Source organism: Lynx canadensis, chromosome A1 (assembly GCF_007474595.2).
Source record: "Lynx canadensis isolate LIC74 chromosome A1, mLynCan4.pri.v2, whole genome shotgun sequence".
NCBI classification, from domain to species: Eukaryota; Metazoa; Chordata; class Mammalia; order Carnivora; family Felidae; genus Lynx; species Lynx canadensis.
Window position 1 is genome coordinate 53,469,158 of NC_044303.2, and position 13,160 is coordinate 53,482,317.

The 13,160-nt window shown below is 34.8% G+C and overlaps 1 protein-coding gene across 1 annotated transcript in view; it reads left to right on the top strand.

Annotated features, from left to right (window-relative positions):
* The window catches only part of NDFIP2 (Nedd4 family interacting protein 2), a 63,424-nt gene that overhangs the window by 16,762 nt on the left and 33,502 nt on the right, over positions 1-13,160 (top strand). The window contains exon 2 of the mRNA XM_030312496.2: positions 12,929-13,085. Within this exon, the coding sequence (XP_030168356.1) occupies positions 12,929-13,085 (157 nt within the window). The remainder of the gene's footprint in view (positions 1-12,928; positions 13,086-13,160) is intronic.

A 13,160-nucleotide genomic window follows, 5' to 3' on the forward strand; every position in this document is an offset into this window, starting at 1 on the left:
CAAATCAATACAGTAATGGAATTCATGTGTGTAAATTTTTATTAGAAAATGCTAGCAGTCACATCAAGTTGTGTGGAAAACCTAGGCATAATGGTGTTTCTGTATTGACCATGCCTTTAGAAATGTGGCAATATAGTGATCACTATAGCATGAGAATAATATTTATATGGGAATAAAATACATAGTGTGAGTCAGTGTAGAAACACATGATTTTTTGAAAGGAACAGAGAGAATGTGTGTGTGTTTGGCTTCTGATACTGTGAAGTTATTGAGATTATGTATTTGATTTATCAGCCAACTTTTGAAGGTTTGCTTTTGCATGTAACACTGATGGATGAGTCCTTTGACTTTTGCCTGTAGTGGCATCTTGGCATTTGCTGTCCTTCCTGGATGAATCATTAACAGCTTTTCTCATAATTGTTATTACTGTATTTAGTTTTGCTTGAGGATTCTCTGTGTTTGCTGTAGCTTCTCTGTGTTTGCTGAGGGAAAATTGATGTTTCAGGCCTGGGTCCTTGCTGGTCTTGGCTCTCTGGTTTATCTGTGATAGACGATACAAACTTTTATTTTCCTTTATTCTCTCTGTTGTAGTCCTAGTTATACTGTATCATGGCCTTGCCTAGAGCTCCTAGTTGTTAGAAGCTAGAAGTTCTAGGGATTGATGGGTTGGAATTTATACCCATTTCTTGCACCCAGTCTGGTACCTAGAACATATTAGGCACTTAGTAGATGTTAGATAACTGACTACTGAATGAAAATGAATGATTCACAGAAAGAAGATGAAGCCCAAAGACCAGTGAAGATTATGCAGTTAGGAGGGGTAGGAAATTTAGATCTTCTGATACCAGGTTATTTTCTTTTCTAGTTTATTCATTAGCAGCTACGCAGCCATCTAAGAGAATGTAAAATCAGAAGACAGTACACTGTGGTACTTTTTTAAATGGTGAATGCTTGTAATAGCAACTTCAGCATTGTTACATGGGGTTAGTTGCTTATGCCCTTGGTAAATGAAACTAAATCATTTAGGCATTTGGATAGTGCTTCTAGCTTCAGTCCAGTCTGTCTTCAAGGCAGTCTCCACAGCTCTTGATTCAGTTTTAGCTAAGACTTTTTAAAGTTGGCAGAGTAAAATAAGGACCCCTACAAAAGAAACAAAATGAGTAGTCAGAGGTAGGAGGAAAACCAGAAGGAAATAGTTCTGTGGAGGCTAAAGAAAAACCAATTAAAAGTACACTCAATCGAGTTGAATGTATTAAAGATTTTCTTATAATGAGGACTGAAAAAAAGGCTTTTGGATTTAACAATTAGGAGGTAGGTGTTCCTAGCAAGAGCTCTTTGAGTGAAAGCCAGTTGGTGATGGATTGAGAGGAAATGAGAATTAGAAGTGCACAGAGTAAGAATAGATCTCTCTCTCTCTCTCTCTCTCTCTAGGGTGTTTGTCACTGAAGGAAGGAAAGAAAGGCAAGATGGAAATAGTTCAAAAAGCACAGGGGAAAAAAAACTTTATTTTTAGCTGATGGCAGTTTTTCTCTTTTAACTGTGGCATGAATAGAATATACATGTGGGTAGAGAGGCAGAAATTAGTGGAGAAAGGAAGGAGAGACATAATTTAAAGAGAAAATGATCCTTTGGGAGGCAGGATCTTCTCTGTGCAGTTGTCTGGCATTTAGGAGTAAAGAATATGTTAGGATGGATGCCATAATGCTAAATTTAGAGATGCAGGGGAGAGAAGTTGAAGGAATTTTTGCTTGAAAACCTGTTTTCCTCTGTGAAGTAGGAAGCAAAGATTTTGACTGAGCTCCACGGTCGGAAGTGGAGGATAGGAGGTTGACAGAGCTGAAACACCTGTCGTGGTGAGGACTATTCTGATGGCCCTGCTGAGATGAGAAACTAAATTTGCATGGCACAATTGTGTGATTTGTTTTCCTCTTTCTACCTGGAGAATAGCAGAGAGACTCATTCCAGATTGGATCTCAGTAGTGTACATGTAGCAGAGGATATAGGAGCTAGAAAATTGAGTGTGTCATGTAAATTTTTCACTTTATAATCCTGGCTGCATAGGATAGAAAGTAAAACCAAGTGGCAGTGAATGGAGGGCCCAAAGAATAGACTTAGTGGAAGTAAGGAAGTGAGAAAGGCAAATGCCAGGAGTTTGTGAACCAAGTACTAGATGTAGAAATCTTTTTTATAGAAGCAGGAATAGATGACTGTCAGGTCAGGAAAAGTGGTGAACTGAGGTAGTCTCTGGATAACTCAACTCTGAATATCATCACTTCCTGTTTTATAGCTGGGGTGTTAAGTTGGTTTAGTGATCCTGTAACATAGTAGGATTTAAGGCAGAGGGGATGTTGGGGGTAGAGAGCTGGCTTGTAAGGCTTAACTGGGGAATGATTTTTGACCCTTGTGAATAGTAATAATAAGATGTAAGTGGGTCTAACAAGCTGTACAGATAGTGTAAACTTTAAGAGAGTCTCTTGATCTAGATCTGGCAATATCCAAGAAAATGTCCCTTTTCTTCTTGTTCCCAGATAAGGGGGAGCTGTGGGAGGATTGACATATTTGTTTGAGAGGCCTTTGAGGGTTGTAATGCCATCCGGGGAAGTTGGATTTTGATTAAATGTGGAGAAACCATTTTCTACAGTGACTGAAGATGTGGAGGTTTTTCATGATCTTATAGGATTTCTAATGCTGGAATGGAAATTGTTAGAAGCCAGATTATAGAGTTTAAATTAATCTGTTGGGTTTTGTACAACATATTGTTCTATTTTCTTATTGTATAGCATTTTGTCTTTTAACTTTTATTTTAAAATAATTTTAAACTTATAAAAAGTGTGGAAAAAGATTCCAAAGAATCCTGTATAGCGTGTATACAGTTTCTTCAGATGTTGATTTTTTATTATATTTGCTTTGTGATATTCCCGTTACATTGTATGTATATATACAAACATACACTGTTTCCCCCCCGCCCCCCCCCAAGCATTTTTGAAAGTAAATAGCAGACATGCTGTACTTTTACATCTAAATATCTCCGTGTATATTTTGTAAAATCAAAGGCATTGTCTTATAAACTTATAGTGCAAATTATCAAAATCAGTAGCATTGATATAATATAATCTGCAAAGTTCACTACTTTCCCTAAGATCTTTTATAGCAAAAGAAAATATTTTTTATAATATCAGGATGTAGCTCTTTATTAAATATTGTGCTTCTGTTAGTCTCTTTTAATCTAGAACAGTTGTCTAATTTTTTAAGTCTTTCATGACAATGTTTTGGAAAGATTCACATCTGCTATTTTGTAGTATACTCCACAAATGTCCATTTTTTTCCTAACAATACTTTCACTAACTGGCTTTAGAATTTACTGGTTATTATTGCCTGAAATAGTTATACCTATGGTAGTCGTCATGGTAATTTTCTAGTTCTTTCATTTCTTCTACATTTATTTAGAGTTGTACAAGGAAACATTTCCTTGCCTCCAGTTTATTTATTCATTTATATTAGTATGAATTAATGGATTCTTATTTTATTCTACTGGTTATAATTTGATACTATTATCATTTATTATGAGGCTCAGCTCATCCCAGATTTGACCAGTGGTTTCCTCTTTCATCTCCCATGTCCTTTGATATGTCCCCATCATGTTTGCACTTTCCTACCATACAGAATCTAGATAATGTGAAAGATCTGATTTCTAGAGTTTAGTTTGGATTGAGGAAGTACTGTTTACACTTAAACATAGGGCTATAGTGGAAGCAAACTGACCAGCACAACAGTCACTGCCATAGTAGCTTACTATTGCTCTACTGGGTGCTTACTGAGCATTTTCTCACAGAGTTGTTTGTGGAAAGTTTGCAGAGTCGTTTATTAGCTGAGTTGTTGAATAAAACAGAATATTGGCGGCATGTTGCTGACGATGTAAGTGTGCCATCCTTGTAACTGGAGTACTAAGGACTAGTTAGTGTTCCTGTGCAAACAGAATGACTTTGTAAATGATGTACATGAATATGTAATGTGATTAACAAAGGCAAAGGGACCCCATAAAGCAAACTCTGCTATAGATGGATAAGAGACCAAGAAAAAGCCCTTATGAGTAATTTTGGCCTCTAAAGTGTGTTTTATTAGAAAATCATCACACGAAAATGGGTACATATTGGTATTACTTTATGTATTAGTGCTATTAACTAATTGATGGAAAATAAAGATGATCATATCAGTTTATGTACCTGACTTTCTTTTCTTGTAAAGATAATGGTTATAAAAGGTTATTGGATGTATGTAGAGTATGTGGTGATTTTTTTTTTAAATTTGGTAATGGAGAAATTTTATAGTGTCTGTTTTCTAGCTTACAGAAACTTCTTTCTTTAAGCATAGATGGAAATGTCTTTAATATATCACTTTGTGTCTTAAGAATAAAAACGAATGTTTCTTACTTTCATCTCAGTTCTAGAGAACTTGGAGAAAATAGAAAAGTAAAAAACAAAGAAACATAAAGTAAAACTTGCAAGCACTCATGCTGCCCATTTTGTCACCTGTCAGTTTGAAACACTTTTTCTTATTTAAACATAGAATAATATATAATTTATCCACAATTTTGTCAGTTTTTTAATACTATATCATGATCATTTCCTTATGTCATTAAGTATCCTGTTAGAAACACCATCTTAAATGGTTCCATTCTTTTGATATTCCTATATTAATTTGGATGAATAGATTGTTTCCAGTTTTCCATTACTGTAAAACTGTGATGAACAGCTTTATAAAGAAGTCTTGTTTTAAGTTTCTGATTAGTTTGTTTGGGTGTAGTCTTAAAGTAAGAATTACTAGACTAAAGTGTGTTTTTGTAATGACCTTTTTAATTTTTCTAAAAAGTTATATATACTTATTTTTAAAAATGTAGGCAGTAAGAGTACAAAGAAAGAAGCAATATAGGCATCCATACCTTAGCAACCAGAAATAACTTATGTTAGCATTTGGTGTGCATAATTTCATTTGTGCTTATAGAAAGGAATAATGTTATAAAAATAGGATAATGCCATTTATGCTATTTTAAAAAATGAAAACATGAAATATGATTTTGTTTGAATTCAACACCAGGGGAAAAAATCTAAATGAACAGCTGAATTCTAGATAAAGGTTTAACACAGAGCTGTTCGGTTATGTAAGATTTCACCAAAATTAAGAAAGAATACAAAACCAGTAGGGAATTAGGATAATTTAAAAAAACTGCATGTTTTAATTTTAGGTATTGGAGATTAAATCCCAGCTGTGATAGATGAGATAAATGATACTTTCTCTCATCTCTTTTTTTCCTCAGTCCCTCATTTCTATGTTACGTATATTTTTACTTTTTCGGGTTATGTAATGTTTGCTTTTTGGGTTTTTTTGTTAAAGTTTTTTTTTTTTTAATGTTTATTGATTTATTTTGAGAATGAGAGAGGGGTGGGGAGCATGTGCAAGCAGGGGAGGGGCAGAGAGAGAGAGGGAGAGGGAATCCCAAGCAGGCTGTCAGTGCAGAGCCCAAGTATTCACAAACCATGAGATCATGTGAGCTGAAATCAAGAGTTGGATACGTAACTATTAACAAACTGAGCCACCTAGGCGCTCCAGATTTTTGTTTTTGTTTTTTTTTTTTTTTTTTTTAAGTTTATTTGTTTATCTTGAGAATGAGAGAGAGAAAGAGCGTGAGCAGGGGAGGAGCAGAGAGGAGAGAGAGAATCCCAAGCAGGCTTAGCACTGTCAGTGCAGAGCCCAATGTGGGACTCCATCCCACAAACTGGGCAGTCATAACCTGAGCCAAGGTCAAGAGTTGGACACTTAACTGACTGAGCCACCCAGGCACCCCTGATTTCTGCCAGCAGCTTAGACTTTAGCTCCATGTTTAGCATTAGTTCTGTATTTAAGAGGATTCAGTGCTAACCACCATATCTTTTCCTAATACTTTTCTCTTTGCTTTGTATTTGACTCATTTTCTGATTGCCTGTTTTTCATTGTGGATTAATTTTTTTTAAGGAGTCGTGGGTGCTATAAATATACATGGAAGACAACTTGGCCAGCTCAACTTTTTGTTTTAAATGTAAATATTAAAATTATGAAACATTTCAAACATAAAAGTACAGAAAATAATATACAAGATAGTTTTATATCCACTGTGGAGATAATGGCAAATGGAGATAATAGCATTTTGTCATATTTGTTTCAAGTTTTGAACTTTTTTTTTCCTTTTTTTAAGGAAAGGTATGCTTAAAGCCTTGCATTCATGCCTCCCCCTTCTTCCTTGTACGCTATCTTGAAGTTGATGTATATGATTTCTATGGATGTTTTTACTATATAAAATAGATAGGTTTTAGATTTATGTGAAAATGCACTTATTACAGTTTTTTGCTGTTTTATACTTTTGCAGCTTGCTTTTTCACCTGGAATGTTTTAAAGATTTATCTATGATGATTCATATTGATCGAATTCATCAATTTAAAGTGTTGAATTGTGTTATAAAATCATGAAATAATATTCATTTCCTGCTGGCAGACTGTTGTTTTCAGTATCTTACTATTACAGATAGTACTGCTGAGAGCAATCTTGTACATGTATTTTTATGTCCTAGTGAGTTTTCTAGTGTTGACATCTGGAAGTAGAATGATTGTATCCTACACACCTTCAGCTTTCATAGGAATTGCCAAATTGCTCTTCAAGGTAGTTCAGCAAATTTATACTCTTACTAGTTTGAGTCCCAACACTATCCTTCCTAACAGTTTGTGCTCTTTTAATTATTAGGAATATTTTCTTTTTTTCATTAATAATTTATATTCCTTCTGTGTGATGCTGTTTTGTTTCTTATGTCCAGTAAAATTTGTTTTCTTAGAGTTTTCATTTCTACTAACTTTTATCAAAATATCACCCCTTTTATGACCTGTTTTTGGTTTTGTACTTATATTCTTTCATAGTAAACTATTTTTTGATGAGTAAAAATCCTGTGTATGAACTTTCGTTACTTCTTTGTGCTCTGAGTCCCTGATGCTTCTATCTGTACGTACACTCTCAGGTAGTTTGTCTCTAATCCAGTGACCCTTACCCTTGCCAGCTCATTGATTTGCTTATGGGAGAGGATAGCTGCATGTGATTTTTGTGACTTTCTTTGTTGTTGGTTGTCTTGTCTAGCTGTGGTAAGAAAGGCTGACTCTAGTGTAGTTTTTCTGAAGACTTGGGTGATGTGGGGTTGGAATTTATTTTCTTGTTTAATGTAATTCAGAGATTTTTTTCTGAAAATATGGTTTAATTTTAGTAGGCTTAATAACAAACATTTTCTTATTAACTAATAATAACTGCCCACAAAAGTTGAATGACTAAATATTTCAGGTGTCTACTATATGTAGAGCACCGAGGAAATCATAGAAATATATGAAGTATGATTCTTGATCTTGAAATGTTAAGTACATCTATTACTTGACTAAACTCCCTCCCCCATTTTGGTAAAAAAACTCTGGGAGGCTTAGACAACTGTATTTTATGTGAAGCCTACTCAAGCTCTACACTCAGCTACCTGTTTTAGGGTATACCAGGATGAATAAAGCATACTTTCTAAATTTCTGAAGGTTATGATCTGATCGGGAAGGTGGAAACATTCCCAAATCTAATTAGAGGTTGTCAGGGTCCCTAAGCCCCCACAGGGCATCATGAAGCACAGTACAGACTTGCAAGTGGTAGTTTGCTGGAAGGAAATGGTTGCAATTAGAATTGACTAGATCTTGTTTTTCATTCTTGTGCCTAAATGGTTTTGATTTTAAAAGCTCTTGAATGTTGAAATTCTGATTGCTGAATTAGGGGCTTCTTTCATGTGTGGTGACATTTATTTTCATAGTTTCACTCTATTTTAATGTCTGAGATCTCAGTTCTTTTTTTCAGTTGACGTGTTGGAAGCAGACAATAGCAGTTTTGAAATGAAACCAAAACCCTTATTTGTTTAAGAGAAAACTAAGATGTGCCTTGATAAAATATCTGATGACACTTTTTTTTGTTGTTAAGTTTATGTATTTATTTTTCTGTAAGAAAGAGTGTGAGCAGGGGAGAGTCAGAGAGAGAGAGAGAGAAAATCTTAAGCAGGTTTAGCACTGTCAGTGCAGAGTCCAATGTAGGGCTTGAACTTAAAGTCATGAAGCATGAGATCATGACCTGAGCTGAAATCAAGAGTCAGACACTTATCCAGTTTAGCCATCCAGGTGCCCCGACACTTGGTTTTAAATAGTTGTTTTGCAGCCTTGCTCAGGTGATGGAGCATCTAGAACTCATGGTACCGTTTGTGGAGCACTATGAAATAATGATATTCTTTCATGCTAAGAAGAAAGGTTTTACTAGCAGAAATATGTTTATATTATGAAATATAAAACAACTAAAATTCTGTACTTTCAAGAGAAGAAGCTGAAAATTAAGCATGATTTGCCAACTGACAGTTTTTTATTAATATTCATTCATTGCTTATACATTCTTTCCTAATTGTTTATATTTTTGCTTTATCATAAGCTAGCTCTCATTAGTGGATAAATGTCCAGAGACAGGAAAGTTTTAGCGAAGAAAAAACACCCTAACATTAAGACAGTTCTGTTACTTTGCTTAATAGCATATTTATATATATAAGGAAGACTGCTATAATTTAGTTTTATTGGTAGAAAATCTAACTTCATATACCAGGCAGCGGTGCTTTGTGGGAACCTGTGTTCCACGCTATTGGTTTAGATCGCTTGTGCTGTCTGCAGGGATTTCGTAGCTCCTGCTATTATCACCTTATCCCTAGAGGCATAGATAAGGTAGCTCATTTTCTTCTTGGGTGATTAAAATGAGTAGCTGGACTCTACCAGTTGATTTTATTGCAACTCTAATCTGTTTTCTCCTTTAATTGAGGTGTTAAGGCAACATAGAATGATAGAGACTACCATAGGTTTTTGCTAGAGTCATGTTATCTTATAGCAGCCTTTGCCATCTATTAATATTATATAAAGGGCAAGAATCCCATTATATGTAGGTTGACTATTGAATTGACCATTCAGTTTTCTTAAGAATGAAAGGGGTGGAGAAAATGCTAAGTTGAATGGAGCCCTGCAATAGTAGATATAAAAAGTAGGACTCTTCTGGGAAAAACAGCTATATGGTCTGCAGCCTTGCCAGAGAATCATCCAAAATCTGCCTGAAAGTGCTGCCCTTCAGAAAAGCTAGCATTCTAATAATTTAAAAGATCTAATTAAAAAATTTTAAAGGTTTTTTATTGAGGTAAAATTTATCTCCTTGCGTCTACGAACTCTTCTTCCCAGTTTTGTTTTGTGCTAAAATTAAATGTAAGAATATGGTAGTATACAAAATATACATTAGTTCTTCACGTACTCCCCCCCCCCCCCCCAATAACTTACAATTTTTTTTTTCTCTTTCAAACACTGCTCACTGAACACTTCATAGTACATCCATACATTCTCATCTTGGTATGTTTAGAAAACATTCATTAGGTTTCTGGCTTCTCAGAAGCAAAGCTCACAGTTATTACGTTAATCTTTTATCACCTTAAGATAGAGTGAAGTGCCATAGCATAGGAGAGCTTAAAGGAAAATAAATAGTAGTTTACACATGAGAAGGCTGGATGGCAAGGTAGAGTTAATCATAATGGTTAAGGTTGTCTTATCATTAAAAATACTCAGCATACATCAGTAAGGATTAGCTACAGGTATGTTGAAGATAGCCCTCTTGTTATCCTAGTATCCTTTAGGCTAAAAAACTGTGGCTCCCTGTGCAACTTTTCATCACCCTGGTCACTATATAAAAGACATGTTTTAGTTTTCATGTGCTATTTTTAAAAAAATATTTATTTAGTTTGAGAGAGAGCACATGAGCGAGCCAGGGGCAGGTAGAGAGAGAGGGAGATAAAGACTCCTATATGGAAGCTCAGTATCACAAACCATATCATGACCTGAGCTGAAATCAAGGATCAGAGGCTTAACTGACTGAGCCACCCAGGTGCCCCTTCCTGTGCCCATGTTTTTTTCAGGAGACTTATAAATAGGATAAGCTAGGAAGATAACTTTGGAGGTGCGTTGTTCATTATTGTATTTATGTAGGTCCTACTCTATTTATCCCTGCCCCTTTTTTTGCTGTTTATGGTAATCCTTACAGAATGTAAAATAGAACCATTGCACAGCATGATTAAGGAAAAATTTCCACAAATGACACTGTCTGCTTTGATAAACATGTGATTTGGTTTGAGCCCTTGAATGGACTTAGTTAAAAGGCACTCAAAGTAGGTTAATTTACAGAGGCACCAAAGAGATCAAATAAAAAAATTGCATTTTGGAAGTTCTCTGCTACAGTGGATAGACATTATTGACTGAGTTATTGGGTTTTACTATTGATACATGGCAAATGTTCACTGTATAATTTTTTTAAAAAATAAAACTGGAACTGTAGGGCATTTGAAATAATTTAGGGTATGTTTTACAAGTTCCGAGCTCTACTTCTGAGATATATATAAAAATATCTGTAGTTAACTCTTTTTATTGCAGTTATTTGAGTACATTTTGATAGGTTTTAAAAATGAGTTGGTCATTCTGGGGAACACATTTATGTATTTGATATGGTAAGGAGTGTTTCTTAGGAACCAGAGGAGAGCTGTTTTGTCATAGGGCGTTTTCTTTAGTATAGTTCACCCACATTTGCACTGTTAATGGTAGCGATGGAGCAGTGGTTTCCTTATTTGACACCGTCGCTGTTAATTGTTTAGTTGTGAATGTTAGTATATATCTGTACTTCACTTTTATTTGCCTTAATTTGCTCGTCTAACATTTTTGCTTTTCAAAATATGATCAAAGATGACTAAGTTAGGTGTTCCCTGCGTAACTTGTACTAGGAAACATGGAAGATGCTTTGTGACTCTGAGGCAGTGTTGCTAGTCAGGAGGGTGGTCGTGTAGTGCCTGCTTGGAAAACGGCAGGTAAATACAAAGCTCATGCAAAATTCACTTTTTGATTATTTGACCTTACAGTTCAGTTTCTGTGAGTGAATTCTGTCACATAAACCTTGGTGTTATGGAGAAAAAAACTGTCTTAGTAACTTGAGAAGTGATTTTAGGTATGTTTATGGCAGTTCTGTTAAAATTTATGAACTCGACAAAAGTATTGTGTTAGTGAGATCACTTACCAAGACACATGCAAACAGCAGTGAAGTAAATTTTACTTTGCGTATGTATATTTTTAATTTTTTTAGAGGCATATGAGTGACTATTGGACTGATAGCACCCAATTATTTCAGGTCACAGAATAAAGTATATTAAAGGGGAAGAAGGAGGAAACTAGTATTTATTAAATGCCTTCTGTGTGTTAGATGTTAATGTTAGGTGCCTTCCAAATATTATTTTACAATCCTATGAGGATTTTGGCTGCATTTAGAACTTAAACTTGGAGACACTGAGGCACAGAGAAGAGGTTTCTCAAAGCTCCTAAAAGGTAGAGCAAGAATTTGCATGCTCTTTTTAAACTCCAAGTGCATGTTCATTTCACCACATCACAACACTCAGATTTGTGTTTATACAGTTTTGCTCTGTGACAAAATTTATTTGGGGGATTTTTAACATTGAATTTCTTTACAAGAATAAATTAAGATGTGAAAATTGAATAATATTGAAGACCTGTAGTTTCTTTTCAAAACAAGGTTCTAATAGATTTAAAAGTATCTTAAAATATTTCATAAGAGAAGGGGAAATAATAGTTACAAATAGAGGGAGGGAGGCAAACCATAAGAGACTCTTAAATACAGAGAACAAACTGAGGGTTGATGGGGGGGCATTGGGGGGAGGGGAAAATGGGTGATCGGCATTGAGGAGGGCACTTGCTGGGATGAGCACTGCCTGTTGTATGTAGGCGAAGAATTTTGAGATTCTACCCCCAAAACCAAGAGCACACTGTATATACTGTAAGCTAACTTGACAATAAATTATATTAAAATTCTTTTAAATAGTTAATAAGAACTCTTTTGCAAATATAGGGATCAATTATAGTACCTTTTTGATGAGTCACTTTTTAGATACTGATGCTTTTGGTTGACCTCGAATTAGTTTGACTGTATGTCGTTATCATCACCTCCTAACAAATTTAAAGTTTTTAAAAGACTTTTTAAAAGGTTACTTGTAAATGAAGTAAGAAGTCTGCAGCCCTGCTGCTCAGGTTTGAGTCCTGGCCTTACCCGTCCTGGCTGTTGTGATGTCTAGCAAGTTACTCTAGCCCTTTCAGGGTTGTTCCCTTCCCCCATTTTAATCTGTCAAATGGGGATAATACTATTTCATAGATATGTGGTGAGGATTAAATGAGTTAAATACAGATCCAACGTATTATTTTGCAATTCTGAGCTTTCAGTCCGTTTGTTGTGTTGAAGAGCGTCTTCCAAGATTTTATATACACATTGATTCATCTTGCTTGATAAGTAATTCTTCTGGTACTTGAGAAGACCTCCTTAGAGTATTCTGCATTTTTGAAATGTTTATATATTATTATTTCATTTTATTAATTCAGGTTACATTTCAGTTATCCTAGATGCTAGTGTAATAGAAATGGTATTGTGGTTGTATTAGTTATTAGTTGTTTTCTTTGTAGCGATTAATACATGGTAAATGATAATTAACTGTAGGATTGAATGGATTTGAATGTATTTTAGTCATGATTTTTTTCTTTACAAGTGCTTAATTTGAACCTCAATTTTATTGTAAAGAAACTACCAAAAATACAATTTTTTAATGACTGCTTAGGTCTCTTACAAATTTTCTTCATCTTTTTAAATGCTATTTTTCTTTGTTTTTAGCTAAAAAGTGATCCTTTGCCTAAAACAGTCTTTGAAAATCAGCTTAAATTTTTAAAAAATAATAATGAGAATTACGTTATTGTTTTCTTTTTCCTTGTTCTCTTAGCTTCACAATGAAGAGGATAATTCAGAGTCATCTGCTGTAGAGCAACCATCGACTTCAAACTCAACACCGCAGACTGCTCCTTCTGCATCAGTACTTGAAACTGACTCTTCTCCTCCACCTTATAGCAGTATTACTGTGGAAGTACCTACAACTTCAGGTATTGTTTCTAATTTGAAACGACAAGTAATATTTTTAATATCTCCTTTTTTTTTTTTTTAACCAGTATGGTTTT